This window comes from Aquarana catesbeiana, linkage group LG13 (assembly GCF_042186555.1).
Source record: "Aquarana catesbeiana isolate 2022-GZ linkage group LG13, ASM4218655v1, whole genome shotgun sequence".
NCBI lineage: Eukaryota > Metazoa > Chordata > Amphibia > Anura > Ranidae > Aquarana > Aquarana catesbeiana.
In genome coordinates, this window is record NC_133336.1 from 98,281,344 (window position 1) to 98,299,213 (window position 17,870).

At 42.7% G+C, this 17,870-nt stretch overlaps 1 protein-coding gene across 4 annotated transcripts in view; it reads left to right on the forward strand.

Annotated features, from left to right (window-relative positions):
* Positions 1-219: 219 nt before the first annotated feature.
* The window catches only part of SUSD6 (sushi domain containing 6), a 73,027-nt gene continuing 55,376 nt past the window's right edge, over positions 220-17,870 (forward strand). The window contains exon 1 of one of the 4 annotated variants that reach the window (XM_073608923.1): positions 220-375. Coding sequence is in view for 2 of the 4 variants with exons in the window: in XM_073608921.1 (XP_073465022.1) it covers positions 8,129-8,259 (131 nt within the window). In the remaining 2 variants the exon portion in view is untranslated. Of the gene's footprint in view, positions 376-8,106; positions 8,260-13,210; positions 13,298-16,912; positions 16,938-17,870 lie in introns of those variants that run through there. The other 3 variants (XM_073608921.1, XM_073608922.1, XM_073608924.1) reach the window with 3 other exon arrangements.

Below are 17,870 nucleotides of genomic sequence, written 5' to 3' on the forward strand. Positions count from 1 at the left end.
ACTCTGTACACAGAGCACCTCTGAACCCTGCACTCTGTATGAAGCGTACCCCTAAACCCTGCACTCTGTACCAAGTGTACTCCATCTGTACTCCATCACACTAGGAAATCCCCACCGCCCAGGGGAATACAGTAGAACTCCTCCACCATCTCTCGGTATGACAATACACTGTACACGGAACCAGCAGAGCTGAGCTTTGTTCCTCCCGAGCCCAGACCCCGCCCTCTCCCGCTGACATCACTTCCTGTCCGACTCCTCCACTGTTTACTGATCGGGTCCCGGAATAGAGCGGAGGGGAAGGTGCGGGGCCTGCTATCGGAGACACGGGGACCGAGGAGAACACTGTGACAGGGAGGGGAGCCCGGGGACCAGCCGGTGAGTGTGTGTCTGGACGGGGAGAGGGAGGAGGTGGGGTACAAGGAGCCCGGACCAGGAAGAGCTGAGTACAGAGAGCCCGGAACTCCGCACCGTCATATGTGTACACCATAGGGGGCTGTGCTGTCCCCCCATAGGAGGCGAGCAATTGCTTTACGTTTACCGCATGTAATATTTGTGTTTTATGAAATATTGCATACGATGTTTTTCTCTGACAAGTCAGTACGGCTGTATTAAGAAAACCAGTCATTTTAGGTGATAAACTTCACAAGAATGCAATATCACCTTCCAGTCTATAAAAAAAGAATACATTTTCTAATTATCTGCTGATGTATACACTCAATATTTAACCACTTCCTTTCCAAACAATGTGTATATACAGCTGGATGGGAGCAGTGAACGTACCCATACGTCCTCCCACATTAGTTGTGTGTAGCAAGATCTGTCACCGATATGTCCACCAGACACAGCAGAACTGATTTTTTTTTTTTTTTTTTATACTGGGTCTCAAAGATTGGCCCTGGTACCATGTGATTACTGTGAGCAATCACAGGTACAGTAGTAGACAAGGCTGTCATTGTTTACATCTGTGTGGTCTCTGTGATTGGTCACAGTAATCACATGGTACCAGGGCCAATCACAGAAGGCGTGTACCATGTGATAGCTGTGAGTAATGACAGCATCACAGTAGTAAACAAGGTTTCATAAATGAAACCTTTGAACAGACTTACCGATTGCTTATTACAGAGATCCTCACTTTAATGATGATGCTAGTGTGCATGGGGCCTAAATGTAACAGCTCCAGCTCAGGGCTTTTACTGGTTGTTAGGGAGGCTAACAACCACTGACTCATCCCCACCCACACATTGACAGCCAGGGATTCTTGGCTGACAGGTGAATGTGAACAAAGGGGTGGATAAGATGTTTAAAAACAAAATAAATAAAACACTCGAGGGTCTGGTATGAATTTTAAGGGGGACCCCATGAAAAAAATCAAAATAAACTGGCATATAGTCACTCCAAATTTAATACCAGACCCTTTATATGAGTGTGCAGCCTGGCAAGCCAGGAAAGAGGTGACACACATACAGCCTGCTCTCCCTCCTGAACCATACCAGGCCACATGTCTTTACCATGGGGGGGGGACCCCCATGCCAAAGCACCTTGTCCCCATGTTGATGGGGACAAGGGCCCTTTCCCTCCTAGCCTTGGCTCCGGGTTGTGGGGGGCTTATTGGGATTCTTGGAGTCCCGTTAACAAGAAGGGGGTTCTCAGATACTGCCCCTCCCCATGTGAAAGAGCAAAGGGGCACTTAGTTCCCCTGCTCATTCCCCAAAAAATATGTACACAGTGAAAAACAAAAAAAAAAAACCTTCCTTGTACTCCGGAGCTGGCATTTCTGGGCATACATGATGATAAGCAAAGACCTAGGTCAGTGATTCTCAACCAGGGTTCCTCCAGAGGTTCCTTCAGCATTGGGCAATTTCTGCCTCTCAGATAAGTTCCCATTCACACCATTGATCTTTTAAGCTATCTGTAAGGAGGTAATTCTTCCCAATGACCACAAGTGTAAGGACCATTCTTCCCACTGACCATCACAATAATGTATCATGAGTTGATTTCTAATTTTTCTTAATTCTATTCTAATGAGTAATTTCTAATTTTTAGAAGGGGTTCCCTGAGACCAGAGAACTATTTCAAGGGTTCCTCTGTGTTGAAAAGGTTGAAAAAGGCTGACCTAGCTATACCAAGCTTCTATCATATTTACTATACTATAACAAAAAAGAAATACTTTTTAAGTGGACTTCCCCCTCCCCTTCCACGTTATCCTTTTGGGATTCTATCATAAATGTGGTGTTGCCGATGTACAAATTGACATATATCAATAGAAGCTGCCCCAGGAAATATGAAAAAAAAATCTGACAACCATGGTTGGAGTGCTAAATGTTTACTCCCATATGGAACGACTTTATTTTGCTTCCTTTTTCTACTGGTAAACATCAATCTATGTTCCTTAATTATCTCTGTGTGATGTACTGATATGTTTTACTTGATGGGATAATTTTTTCCCCTTTTCTTTTGTAATGTGTCATCCTCTGACTCTTGCTTATGCTCTCAATAAAGAGCTATTCTGTTTGTAAAAAAAAAAAAACACAAAACAATTTTAACAAGTTTTATTTTATATAAAAAAAAAAAAAAAAAAAAAAAAAGATGCACGTTCACTGTCAATCAAGTCATCCATCGATGCAAGTCCACGACAGTCATGGTGAACAACGCTTGCGCTTTTTCCTTATTGTATACTCAGATTAGGGGAGGAGGACGCTCACCAAAAAAAAAAAAAATTATACCTGAAATGAAGGAGGGCCCCCATGCTGTTTTTCTTACACACTGTCCCCACCCTTTTATTTACATTCACCTATTTACAAGCTGATAGCTGAATGAGCCAAGTAGGGATAATTACTGTTGCTGGGATGCCTGTGGGTTAACATTTTAACCCCTTTATTTATTGTGAATTTCCTGGTTCTGAAAAAAATATCACATGAGCTATTTTAACACACAAATTAATGCGGTATACATCTCTGACCCCAGTGTGCTATGTGCTCCCCCACAGGAGACAGTCTGCTGTGTACACACTGACCACGTTTCCAGTGGTTGGAGATTTCTCGCATAGAATTAATACACAGATTGTGTTATGAGATTTTATTGTGCAGTTGGTCTTGGAATTAATGTGAGCAGCTCCATGTATATTTGTGAGGTTGTTTTGACTGGATGCAGAGTGCCATAATATAGTATGGTGTTTGTATGTGGAGTGCCGTATGGTGGTGTTTGGGTGCGGAGTGTTGTCTGTGCTCAGCATTCTTTGTTTACATGATTTAGTAATGTACATGGATTCAGATCAGCAAACTCCGACTAATCTCACATGAATGTGTGCTCCTAGAGCTATTCTATCATAAAGAATAATATTGGTGACTGGTACTCTTTTTGTAGAAGACAGCTTTGTTGCCTGCTGTTTTCATGTGGGGATGAAATACCAGGCCTTGGAAATAATGGAAATACTGTACATTTTGCTCTCCTATTACACTTTTGTTGCTAAGAGACAAACAATTGCAGTCAATGAAAGGTCCAGATCAGTAAAATTCCAATCCATTTGTGGGTCAGTCACTGAACAATTGTAGCTGAACTCCAGGAAAGATCTGAAATGCATACTTACATTAGTCCAGCTTGGCGTAGTATAGTGGTTAACCAAAATGAAAATTCTGAACCGAAAATTCAGAATGTGAATGTACTTGGCCGAAAACTAAAATGGGCAGTTTAAATAAGAAAAATTAACCTATCTATCTATCTATCTATCTATCTATCTATCTATCTATCTATCTATCTATCTATCTATCTATCTATCTATCTATCTATCTATCTATCTATCTATCTATCTATCTATCTATCTATCTATCTATCTATCTCGGGTGGATTTGATTAAAGTCACTAGTAAAAAAGGCTTGATTGATTTTAAATCATAATTTTTAAAGACCAACTGTCATCTCTGTCCCGCGGCGGCTTCTCTGACTCGCTGTTGACTCACCGCAGTCCCATTCACTTTAATGGGACTGCTGGTGATGCGGCAGTGACACAACAAAGTTAGGGACATGGATGCCCGCTAACAGGCGCTGCCATGGTGGATCTGAAATGACAGGTGCTCTTTAAATATAAGGACTTATTCTTGCTGGTAGTTAGAATCTTTAATATTTGCAAACAATATTAAGGTTTCCCATTTAGAATAATAAGCTGTCAGGTTAGTAAAATAGTGATGTTAGAACCGATTCAATCATACAGTTTGAAGTGTACATAGATTTGCAAAACAGTGGGATAAAGGAATATTCCTGAACTTTGTTTTATCTCATGGTTCCTGTTAAATTGTGTGAATGCATCAATGCAGTGCATGTTCTCTCTGCTGGTGCTTGGATTCATTGAATGAGTTTACCAAAAATGTAAATCTTGCAGAATATACAGCCTCATGCCACATAACTAAGCTCCATTTCATGCATCCCCCTATTGAACTGCATTGAAAACGTGGCAAGAACGCACCTGTGGTTTGAATCACGTGACCTATAAAAATTGCGGCAAAATCTCGTACCTTTTCCGGTGGCCATAATCGGCATTTTTTTTCTGTCTGCAAAACTCTGATAACCCTATTTTTGGCTGCTGATATATTTGTGCATCCCTAGTGTAGTAGTCAACACTACCTACTACAGTGATAGCCCTGAACTTCTAGAGGTGAAGCTACTTGGCACAGGTCCTAGAAGACTGCGGCTATCGCTGGTACCACGGACTACAACAGTGAGCCTACTGCACCAGATGTCCTCTGCTGCAGAGGCATTTCCTTTCCTTAGTGCTGTCAGTGTCTGAGGAAAGGAAAAGCTGCTAACCGATAGCTGTCTTTCCTGTGGTGACAGGGGCATTTACACTGATCATCAGGGCCCCGATGATCAGTGCCGCCTCATCAGCACACATCAATGACAAAAATTACATATTCTGATAATTCTACAACAGAAACGAAGAAAAAGGGGTCTTTTTTTTCATTTGTTTAGCAAAAAATAAAAATCCCCAATGGTGATTACCACCAAAAGAAAGCTCTGTCTCAAAATAATTATAAAAATGTCATTTGTGTGCAGTGTTGCATGACTATGCAATTGTCATTCAAAGTGCGACAATGATGAAAACTGGCCTGGGCAGTAAGAGGGTGAAAGTGCCCTGTATTCAAGTGGGTGATAAACAATTGTGCTAATATTGTGTGACATAAATTGGTGGTAGTTCCAATATTTTATTCTCCTGGGTCTCTGCTTTTGGAACATCTATAACTAATTAAAACGATTTAAGTAATCTTCAGACCTAAAATAATTGTTGTGATGCATGCAGAAACTGCTCCTGCAGCAAAAGGGTTAAAAGGGGACACCGTATAAGAATGAAGGCAGACTGCAGCTTTTGAGGGCATTGTCTCTACAGCCCCAATAAATTGTATTGCCCACCAGCAACCCTGTGTAGCACTGATCAGCAGAATATTTTTTATATTGGTATATAGTATGTGCTACCGATGTGTGCATAGTCTAAAAGAAGTGCCTAATCACAGCACAACTTGCACAGCTATACACACACACTATATGATGGTGTGTAAGGTGCTGGGGATATGGTTCTGGCACAGATGGTGTAAGTGGTAGGAGGAGTTCCAGCACTTCCCTGTGCCTGGGGATGTCACTTCCTGGAGTTGATCAAAGACTATCACTACTTAAAGGAAGGCATCCCTGGCTTCCCTTTATATGTGCCTGTTCTGTGCTTGTCTTTGCATTGTATCCTCTGACCTCTCAATCCCTTTCTTTTGTCATGAGACAAAAGGCAGATGCCATACGCGATGATATACTGCGTGCTCCCTAATTCCCCTGCATAGTGCGCAACTATTTCTTTATTCATAGTATCGCCGGTTTGTTATTCTCACCCTCCTTCTACATATGTAACATCTAAATAAGATATTTGGCAGCTTCATGGGATATAGGGTATGCTCGTTACTTAGTGCATCATATAGTATTCCCTAGGATATATGGCAGCACTCCATAATGTAAATTCTTTAAATTCAGCACTAAGCTGGAGGAGGCCAATATTCTTCTGTGGTGTCTCCCCTAAAGTGGAATCTAAGCTAAAACCTTTATTGGTTTTGGATTGCATGAGGAAAGAGCTGAAACTGTAGGGTTTTTTTTTTCTTTTTTATTTGAGGTCTGAGTTCCTGTTGAGATTTCCTCTTCTTCCTGTCCAGCAACAACAGTGATGGAAAATCTCCCAACAAAGGTAGCAGTAGCAGCCTGAGACTTAGTGGTTGTGAAGGCAGGTTTTTTTTATCTTAATGCATTCAATGCATTAAGATAAAAAGCCGCCTGTGTCTGTGTGCAGCAGCCCCCCTTATACTTCAAAAATCATATATATATTCATATATATATATATATATATATATATATATATATATATATATATATATATATATATATTTTATATTATGGGGAGAGAGATAATAGATACCATTATAATTCAGGTCAAACCCAAAGTAGCAAAAAAGGTAAGGAGGAGAAAATTGATCCAACCCAAAGTAACTTACAATGTTGTATTCAGCCTATGCAGTACTAATGGACAAGGGGGGCGCTGTGAATGTCTTGCCCAGAATCTGAGGTCATAGAGATCTTTTGGAGTGTGGGGCGCACATATGACGGTCGCCATAGTGTCTATGGTGATGGGGCCAAGTAATGTCTCCAAAAGTGTCTATAAAATAAATGATAAATTATAATGTGTAAATGTGACAATCTAGATGCTGCTACCACCAAGTGATACATACAGCCCATAACCATTAGGACTGTGGAAAGGCTGCTGTATTGTGAACACAGGCAGCTGGCCGCTTGGCATGAGAGCCATTTAGAGAATGCTTTGCATGTTCTGAATAAATGCAAGCATTCTCTGATTGGATGAGGTACAAAGAGAGACCTCACCACCTTGTCTTTCTACCTCGTCCAATCAGAGCAAAGCATTCTCTGAATGGCGCCTGTGGCAAGTGGCCGACCTTCTTTGTTCCTAGTGCAACAGACTGGCCACTCAGCACAGGACCCCAAAGGAAATGGAGATCACTGGAGTAGCGGTGTCCAGTCCACTACAGTGATTTCCATCTTCCAGGGACATCTGCCAGATATGGTATAAAAATACACTATGCTCAGAATTCTTCTTTAAGGCTTGGCTCGCACCTTTGCATCAGGTTGAGGAAAACGCATCCAAATCATGCTTTTCTTAGGAGACGTGCAGGGCTGCCATTCTTTCTAAATGGCACCCCCACTCATCAGAGCGCATTTCCGGGTGCGGGAACCGCAGGGCAATTGTCAAAAAGACCATGCAATTTCCCTGCAGCCACATTAATGAAAAGGTGCATAATATTCCACATTATTCCATTTGAAGAACATTTTATTTATTGTTTTTGTAGTATGGATAGCTGTTTTTAATATAACTATATATTGTAGAAATTCAATAAGAACTTTTTAAACTTGTAGCAATTGAAAGTTAACAGAATTCATGCCCTACACAAAGGCTCCATTCACATCTCGGCCACAGCGATTCTGAATCACGGCAAAATGCAGGATGCGTTTGCAATCCCATTATTTCTCAATGGCACCCCAAATGCAGTGCGATTTTGCCACGATTGTCATGCGACAAATCACAGCAAAATCACGCAACCAAAATCGTAGGCTGCATGTCGCCCAAAAGAAGTTCTGGAAGTTGTCTCTGACGCTCCTCGCTCTGCTCATTCAGCTCTCACTGGAGCATCGGGCCTGGGAGGGGATGGGTGCAGCTAGCGTTGGTTCTCAGCCACTCACTGAGAGCCGGATCCAGCTGTCAATCGGGCAGCTGGGTGGATCTTGACAGTATGGTCGGGATCCTTCCAGAGCCTGGAGCGGCTCTGTCAGCTGACTCCAGGTCACAGGCGTACACAAGTGAGTGCGCTGCTATGACTAACAAGAAAACAGACTAAAAAACTTTGACCATATTTCTATTATAGAGATGCCCTTTAATTGTGTGCATTTCACAATCCATTCATTTGCCAAATAGAAAATGTGCAGTTTATAAACTGTTGCATTAATAGTCCTGTTGCAGTATCAGTGTAAAAGTGATTGGTATCACCCATGACAGGCAGGATTGCACAAGAAACATGCACAGCTAAAGGGAGCCAGGGATGCTTTCTTCCATTTTACCACGGGGCAGGCACGGAAAGACTGACGCCAGGGAGCTGGCAGCTAAGGCACTGAACCTGGGGCTGACACCGGAGTACAGAGGGGGAGCACCGGGAAACCCCAAGACCAGCTGGTAAGTAGGGGTCCCGTCAGTATCCCCCCACTGTGAGGAGTAGAGGGCATGTATACAACGATCTGTATGGCTGGGGGTCTGAAACAGGAAGTGTTGCTCCATCTTACACAGCTGTATTGTTTGTACAGGATAGTGCTGGGCTCTACTCGCCTGTATTGTCTGTACAAATAGTCCTCAGCTTTATTGTCTGTTTTCGGTGAACTGTGCCAAATACACAGAAGTGTTGTCCATACGTGCTATAGAATGTGTTAGTTCTTTCTTACTACATCATAACATAAACCCTTGTGTTATCTCCCTGTATTATAGATGTCCAAAGTGTGCTGTATGATGATATGCTGTACTGGTTTATTCTGTAAGTGAAACATTGTTAGCCTGCCTCCTCCTTATACAGTTGCTGGCCAATGCTCGGATTGTGTTCCCTTTTAGCTGCTTGTGTGTGTATAAAGTTTCAGATTTTAGGAGAACGCACCACGGACCTCCTGGTTTGTACACAGTGGCTTACATAGGAGAGCAGGCTGTACACAAAGTTTAATAAAATATAGATCCTTCTATTCCACACAGGTGATTGTAAAGGAAAAAAATAACAAACATGTCATACTTCTCTGCTCTGTATGGTGGTTTTACACAGAACTGCCCCGATCCTTCTCTTCTCGGGTCCCCCGCCGTGCTCTGGGCTCCTCCCTCTTTCTGAGTGCCTCATAGAAAGCTATTTGCTGTGGGAGGCACTCGTGCGTTCTCGCTCCAGAGCCGGCTCTCTGCGTTTCTAAGACACAGTGTGGGTCAGCCCCATCCTCCGCTCCCGCCTCACGGGCTGTGATTGATAGGCTGAGATGCAGCAGCGGGAGCCAATCTGGAGGAAGAGACCTGGGAGAGCTTCGAGTCTCATGCACATCACTGGATAGGGATCCGGCTTGGGTAAATATTAGGGGGGGAGCTGTACACTGAAGGTTTTTTCACCTTCATGAACAGAATGGATGAAGGTAAAGAAAAACCTTCAGCCTTTACAAATGCTTTAACAGCTCTTTCACTTAAAGTGGATGTAAACCCCATTCATGAAATTTGAGCTGGGCACATATATCTGCAGTGTTTTCTTATCTCTCTTCAAAGCACTATGTCCTGTAGCTGTCTCCCGCTCAGTTCTTCTGTTATCAGCATGATAACTTCTGACAAGTTCTCAACTGAGATGAAAGCAGCCTGAGTTTTGTGTTGGGGAGGATGCTATAAATAGATTGGCAGAGTGCTGAACTATTCAACAAACAGTTCTATAAGTCTCTTCCTATGAGGAGAGGCTGTGTTTGCCTTTCCTCCAATCAGCTGTCTTGGCTGTATGCCCAGGCTTCACTGCAGTGCTGAACAGGAAGAGAATATCTCCTTACACAATCTGAACTTTCTAAAAAATATATAACGCTAAAGACAGCTGATATACATGCAAAACTTTTGTAGGGAGATTTGTTTCATTTGTGTGTCATCTGAGGCTGTTCACTGGGTATATGTGAGGGTTTGTATTCACTTTAATGTTTGTTTTTGTACATGACGTTTAGCCAAACCTTTTTTTTTTTCCTCAGATAGAGGGAAGAGTTTAGAATCCCTGTCAGGTTTATATTGCTGTCTGTGCTCCTCCTTGCAAGATTCTTCCTTTCTGGTGACCGCTGTCAATGAAAGAGCCCACACATCTATCAATCTCCTTAAAAAACGAGCTAGGAACCGATACTGGACATTTCCTAAACAATTCAATTTAGGCAGCTTCACCATTTTTAATTGATACGACCTAGTAGGTTGAGGGGTAGGCTCTCCCATGCGGCACACTTTGCTTGCAGAGTAACCAATACAGGGAGAAGATTTTTTTTTCAAGATAGAGGGATGTTTGGTCACCTGAACCCCAAGGTATTGTAACTCCTCAACCCAGCGCAGAGGGTGCGGCCTGTGGACTGCTCCTTCATCTATGGAAAGTTATTAAAGATTTGCAAAGTGGCCAAGAGCGAGGGGGAAAAAAAAACGTTTAGCTACCTTTTCTACCTCCCTGCCCCTAAACACTTATCTGTCTGATTAATCCAGCATTGTGCCTGGCTGCAGGTTTTCTCCCTTCACTTCCTCATCTCGCAGGCAGCAGTCGTATCCTGCTGCTCTCAGTCAAAACTTGTAAGGAGTGATTGTGGAAGGGGAGAGGCGTGGCAGAACTGTGCTGTGTGTCTATAGATGCACACAGCCCGGCTTGGGGGCTTGCCTGCACAGGTGCCCCTTCAGCACACAGCTTGCTATGATGGCACCCACAGTAAAATGATGTAAATAGTGCCAGCGGTGTACCACTAAAGAAGAGGAAAGGGACCGTTCTGTGAAATATTGTTGCACATAGCGGGTAAGTTTAAATCTCATTTTTATTACTTCGAAGCTCAGGTTTAGGTATGGCAATTTTTATATAGGTACGTGTAAGTATGCAAGTGTCATACCCGTGGGATCCCCCTGGAAATTGGAAATCATTTGAGTAGGGACCACTACTACAGTGATCACCACTAGCTCCCTGTGCCAAGCAGCTGCTCTGCTGCTTAGTGAACACATGAGGTCGCTTATTTGGCACAGGTGCCATTCAGAGAACGTTTTACATTTTCCCAATGAATACAAAGGGTTTGGATTGGAAGAGGTGGAGAGGCAGGGTGGTGATATCTTGATTTCTACCTCTAAATCCACTTTGCAGTGTTCTCTGAATGGCGCCTGCGCTAAGCTAGCAACCTCCTGTATTTAGTAAGCAGCAGGGCAGCTGCTCAGCACAGGACCTTAAAGCTAATGGCAATCTTTGTAGTAGCGTTGTCTTCTACAGTGATTTCCAGCTTCCACAGGGATCCCACAGGTATGGCACATGCATACTTGCATTGATCCAAGCTGGACCAATGTAACAATGTATAAATTGCCATACCTGAACATAAGCTTTAAGTGAAAGTGAAACTCAAGCAGAGAAAGATCAGGCCCCCTTTTCTGCCAGGCAGGACTGTGCTGTGTTAAAGCGGGGTTCCACCCAAATTTTGAACAATATCTGTATGTATTCTCTTCCTTGCCTAGATGCTGACATGCCGTTTAAAAAAATTTAAATCGCCGTAATTACCTTTTATTTTTCTATTCTTCTTTGCACTTCCTGGTTCTCCTCCCGTGGGAGTAGGCGTGTTTCTAGCCTCTCCCAGACTCCTGGGAGCTAGTCTCAGGCTTCCCAGGATGCCACTGAGCATGTGCGGGAACGAGCGGTGAATGCTGGGAGCAGAGCATTCACCACATCCAGGAAATAAATGCTTGTGGGCTTCAAATGCCCACAATGAAGATGGAAACCGCCTGCAGTGAATAATATAAGTTATTCTTTCCGACGAAATCTGACACAGGCGGACATATTACACACAATATGTGAGTATGTAATGCTGAGAAGAAAAGTTTTGTGAATGAACTAAAAAAAAAAAAACGATAGATAGGTGGACCCCCGCTTTAAAGAACTCAATCCATTTGGCAGTTCTCATATGTGCTTCGTATGCAGCGGTGTACCTGGGTTTCAGCTTGAAGGCTAGAGATGGTTTTGTCTAGAATTATTATTTAAAGTGTTTGTAAAGGCAGAATGTTACCTTATATTCTATGCAGTAAGGTAAAAAAAACTTCTGCATACAACTTCCCCCGCAGCCCCTCCAAATACAAGCCTGATCTCGATCCAGCACACAAGAGCCAAAGCTGTGTCGGCTCTCTTGCTCTTCATTGCCTCAATCTGAGCCAGTGAGGAGCGAGTGGGGGTGGAGCCGAACCATGCTCTGTGTCTATGGACGGGAGCGAGCATGCAGCAGTGCCCCCCTAGCATGCAGCTTGCTAGGGGGGCACTCCGTGGGAGGGTGAAGCTAGGAGCGCAGGTGGGACCCCACAAGAGGAGGATCAGGGCTGCTCTGTGCAAAACCACTTCACAGAGCAGGTAAGTGTAACATGTTGTTTGGTATTTTAAAACAAAAAAAACACCTTTAAACCTTTAATATTACTTTAACAACTGTCTCTCAGGTCTCAGTAATCAGTGTCCCCCGATCTAGAATCCTCTGATCTAGAATTTACAAACTTGAGCCTCAAGCAGCAATACAGAAACTGGCTTGTGATTTCCTTGATTTGTGTGATAGAGGAAGAGGGCAGCTCAGAGTTATATATGAAGCAGAATTGGTGGAAAAGGGGGTGTGAAAGTGAATGCAGGAAGTGGTGTGAAATTCTGTGTAAATGACACACTTCAAGTTATTTGTAAAAGAAGGAACAAAGGACAGTGAATTATGGGAAGGACATACAGGAAAATGTACAGGGTTTTTGTTTTCTGCCTCTTTGAGATAGGGCATGAAACGGCTTTGCCGGCGCTACAGATATCGTACCTCTCAACTTTTCTAGAATGATAGTGGGACAACCGTGTAGCACAAATTATTAAGGCAAAGGACACACCCCTGCTGTGCCACTATTATGCAGACCCTGAAGAATTAATATGCAAAACATTATTGGACACCCACAAGTGTGTTTTTCCAGCCCAGCTTTTCTTTTAGGGTGCATTCACACAAGATGCGGTGGAACTGCATTGGGTGATTATTCCAGCATTGTCCCACTGCATGACAAACCAAAATGCTCAATAAAATAAATTCAGCATGCAGTACTTTTTTTTTCTTTTTCTTTCAGCGCAGTTGAGGCAATCCACTGCCTCGCACAGCGAGGTTCACAAAAAAAAAAAAAAAAAAAAAAAAGGTGAACTGTGTGATGCACCGAGATAGATTGTGTTGTCAGTACTGCACTGATCAGCAGTGCACACCAGCCACTGGATTTTAACGCAGCAGCTGGTGGCACATACCCTTATGCTGGCTTTTCAAAATAACATATGCAATCATTTGAAATTTGGGGTGAAAGGCTTGGTATAGCATTTTTTTTTCTTTTTTACATCAGATCAAAGGAGGGATTTCAAAAGATGGGCAGTGGAGAGCTAAGCAGGCATGCAAAAAGATCACTGGAGCACACAGCAGATTTTCCGAAATATGTATACAAATGTAGCTGAAAGGTAAAAAAGCTAAAATTTATAAATTACACAGAATTAAGGGCACAACATGTATACTAAAATCTAGGTCATACCTGCATTTTTTATTTATTTTGGCAGAGATTGATGTGGTGTGTGCCTCATAGCCAGTCAATAAGTGTAAGGATGGTCATAGCCACAAATGATTCCTTTAAAGCTGAATTGAAGGAATGATATATATTATTATTATTTTTTTTTTTTTTGCATAGTTACATTGGTCCAGCTTGGACCAACGCAAATATGTATGTGTCCTATCTAGGCAATGCCTGTGGAATCTGGAAATCACTGTTGTAGGCAGCGCTAATAGTCATAACTGCTAGATTCCTGTTCCCCTGCCAGGCGACTGCCCTGTTGCTTAGTGAACTCAGGGGGTCTCCCCCTTTGCACCGGCACCATTCAGAGAACACCTTGCATTTTCTCAATGAATGCAAAGTGTTATCTGATTGGACAAAGTGGAGAGGTGGGTCAGTTACATCACAATCCCCACCTCGTCCTGTCAGAACACTTTGCGGTAATTGGGAAAATGCAAAGTGTCGGTGTCAAGAAGGTGGACCCCCCTTCTCGTGCTCTACAGGTATCCCACAGGTATATCACATACAGACTTACATTGGTCAAAGTAGATCCAATATAGCTGGGTAGATAAGCCATACCTGGAATTCAGCGTACTTGTCTGTCCAGGGATCCACCATTCTCCTAACCTTGGCCAGTTCTTTGTCGTTTTTCAGGTCCCCGGTGCCACCAAGCTAACTGTGGAAAGCTGGCTGTGACTCCTTGCACTTTCACACCTCACTGTGCACATGCTGCACCCTGTAAATGGTCCTGCAGTCTCCTGGGACCTGTGATGTGTCCCAAGAAGAACTTCCACCCGGATTGCCTAGGCGATCTGGGCAGAAGTTGGAGCGGGTACCTCTTAAAATCGGGTACCCACTCTTCCCCCCCCCCCCCCTCCCCAAAAAAAAAAAAATTGAAAGGGGGGACAGGGATGAGGCATAAGAGAGGTACTTTAGACGTTGGGTTCCACTTTAACTACATACCTAAAGTGCCTTTGAAAAACTTCTTCTCTTCTACAATTGCAAATGACTGGCAATGAATACTTCCTGATCCCTAACTTTGGTAATCTTATAAAAAAAAAAGATGAACGTTGGCAGCTACAAATAGTTTTTTGGTCCCTGGCACCACCATCTGGAGGGGGGCGGGTTGTAGTAAGACTATGAGCAGGTCTATCACGTTTAGCTGAAGTTCCACTTTAAAGAATAACAGTACTTTCAACCAAGGGAAAAAACAACACAGAACTATTCTTTTACCTTATAGGCTGTAAATGTATGCAATTAACTTTTGTTCCTTACCATTTAAACATTGAAAGGAATGGTAGAACTACATTTTTCTCTTGGCCGGTTCCAACATTGCCATGCACCTTCAGATCATCCTTTGGTCAACGTTTACCATAGTTCCAAGATGAATTTCAATGTTAGAAGTTAAAGTGTCTCTAGAGCCATAGGTCATTGTCATAGGTCCTAGCGTTCTTCAAATTAAGACGCCTGTCTATGTTGCTGTCGGAGAATTTCCTTCACGTCTTGTCCCTGGTATGGTGAGTAAGGAGAAATCTCTGTAATGGAGTTTGGGATATAGCTACACTTTTTAATATTGAAGATTTCACTACCTGTCTTGGTAAGATGTGAGTGGGCCAGGAAGTAAAGGACAATTTTTCCAATAGGGCCACATGGAACAGTTACCCGTCCTGCCTCTATTCAGAGCTGGGAAAAAGTTTTGGCCGGAAATACTTTAGTAGGATATGCCTTCCAAAAGGGTCCATTTTATCCAATTTGTTTATCGAACATTCCCCAAAACACTTCAAAATCATACGGATGCTTCTTGAAGGAACTAAAGAAAGCAATAATATTATGTTTTGGTTAGCAACAGCAGCTTCTGTCCTCTTGCACCATGGAGCCCATATTTGCCTTCTTTGGCACTCTTCACTACTGTTCTGTTGTCTATTTGCTTATTACTGTACTGAATGTAATGCTCTCTATGCTGATAGAGATCAGCTGCTTATTTATGAGATCTTCAGTACTTTAATCATGCCAATATGTTCAATCATTGTACTTGTCTCTTGAGATATGGGTTGAAATTAAATGGTTTATATTGAGAAGAACTTATTATAGCTTGGCTGTAATCAGTCTGCTGTATTGGGCTGACTTAAAGTAGTTCTAAAGTCAGGACATATTTTCACCTTATTGCATTTCCTGCGTTATGTTAAAAAAAAAAAGTTCCTTTGGTTGTATCGCTCCCTCATCCCCCTGAATACTTACCGGAGTCCTGTTTGGATCCAGCATTGTGCCTGAGTGCAGCAACTCATCTTCTCACAGGCCTGAGTGGGAGCAGTGAAAACCATTGGCTCTGGCTGTTGTCAATCCATTACTGTGAGGAGGGAGCAGGGGGTGGGGCTGAGCTGCGTTGTGTGTGTCTATAGACGGACACAGCCCAGCTTGTGAGCAAGCCCGCAGGTGTGCCCCATAGGAAGCGGCTTTCTATGCTGGCACACCAAGACAATGTAGAGCCTAAAGTGCCGTCGGGGGACCTCAAGAGAAAAGGGAAGCATTGTGACCGCTCAAAACCATTGCACAGAGCAGATAAGTATAACACGTATGTGTTAGTTTTTTTTGTTCTAAAGAAAAAAAAAAAAAAAAAATGTAAACTTTACAATCACTTTAACTGGGGGGCATTTACTTTTGTGTTTGGAAAATACAGGGGTAAATGCCGAAGCTAGGAAGCATTGACGTTTACAAAAGCATGGTCACGTACAGCCACTCACCTGTATGGCAGGCCTTACACAGTTCGTGCAGCTCCCTGGGTGCAGATGAAGTATTGCACAAAGCATAGAAAATGCCTGGTAAAGCCCATTGTGTGTGGAAACACATATCTGCCTGGAGCTCAACTTTACCTTAGGTTACTAACCTACATACCCCAGTAGCACATGGAAAGAGCTGACATCCTAAATCTTCCAGCACTGGCAAAATTGTGTACCTTACCACACCATACAGATCTTGGTAACAACTGCTTTCACTACTGGTTAAAATCATTGTTTTAACACAAATACTTCTCACAGGGGCCATGGGGCTTCAAGCTTCGAAGCAGATACCCCAGCCTAGATTTCTCAAAGGTTGAAGGACCAGGCAAACTTGGCACATTAGGGGAGGAGAGGTGAGGTCAGGATTTTCAGGTCTGCACACATCCCAGTTCTGCTCAGCCAGTTTCTTCTAGTATGGAAATAAAGACACACATTGACATACCAATGCTGCGTCATATGGACTCAAATCATTGCTTTTAGACAGTTTGATCAGCTAATCGCTACTTCTCACAGTGACTCATTCCCCCTTCTTGAGAAACAGCATGTTGTTCCGTCTGGATATCCTCCTTACATATTTCAGCCAATATTTCGTGTTTTTTTTTTTTTTTTTTTTTTTCCCCTTCCTGTACTATTTTTATGGACGCCCAATTCCTTAAAAGGACAATGGTTAAAAAGCATTGAGTTTTACTGTAAATCCAAGTTCAAGTCTATCCGTGAGCCGACGTGAATGGGTATGCAGCTCCGATATGATGACAGAGCAGAGATTAGTGGATGTTAGTAAGTGAAAGTAGGCTAAATAGTTTGGAGCAATTTCTTGTGTAGTTTTTCTTTACCTTTTCAGCAGAACAGTAACTCTGTCGTCTTACATAAATGGTTTCATGTTCACAGGAAGATCATGTTCACCGCTGATGATTGTGCTTCTGTCACCAGAAAGGCGTATTAGGTGTCTGCTCCCTATTCAGCCCTGCACAGATTTCCTTGAAGCAAGAACTCTCATATTTCATAAGAAGACATATGAACAGTCTTCATTAGGCCATATTACTGAGGTTTGATCCCTACCGAAAATTTTAATAGCACTTCATTCTGTGTTTTCTTTTTAAGTAATTCCAGTTGTTTGGCAGAAACCCATGTACATTTATTAAAAAAAAGAAAGGCATTCTGCTTCAGGGTTCTGTTTGCATAGAGATTGTATGCCTTCCTGTAGTAGCAAAAGTGTATTTAAGGGCTCGTTCACACTACACCTAACTTCACTGCTACACACATTTTTGTAGGTTGTGGTGTGTAGTGTTAGGCAGTCCCATTGAAATAAAGGGACTGCAACGCACCTGGGGGCTCGAAGAAATACGTTGCGCTGCATGTTCATTCTGAACATATATTGCCATACCATACAAAATGAATGACACTGAAATGTGTGAACGATGTGCTACAGTGCATGTATGAGGTACGTTACTGCAATGCAAATGTGTTAACAACCCTGCTGGATTTAAAGTGCTGTAATTGAAATGTGTTCATTGTTTTGTGTTGGCTTACTGTGTAGTATCTTTCTAGAATCCAAAGGTGGGTGTGCATTAGAGGTGCGCATCTTCACTGGCCTCGCAATTCGATTACGATTATCATGTCAACGATTTGATTCCGCGATACATCACGATTACAGCGCAAGTGCGCATGGTTTTCATAAAAAAAAATTCATGTAGTCAGGAGAACTCCATT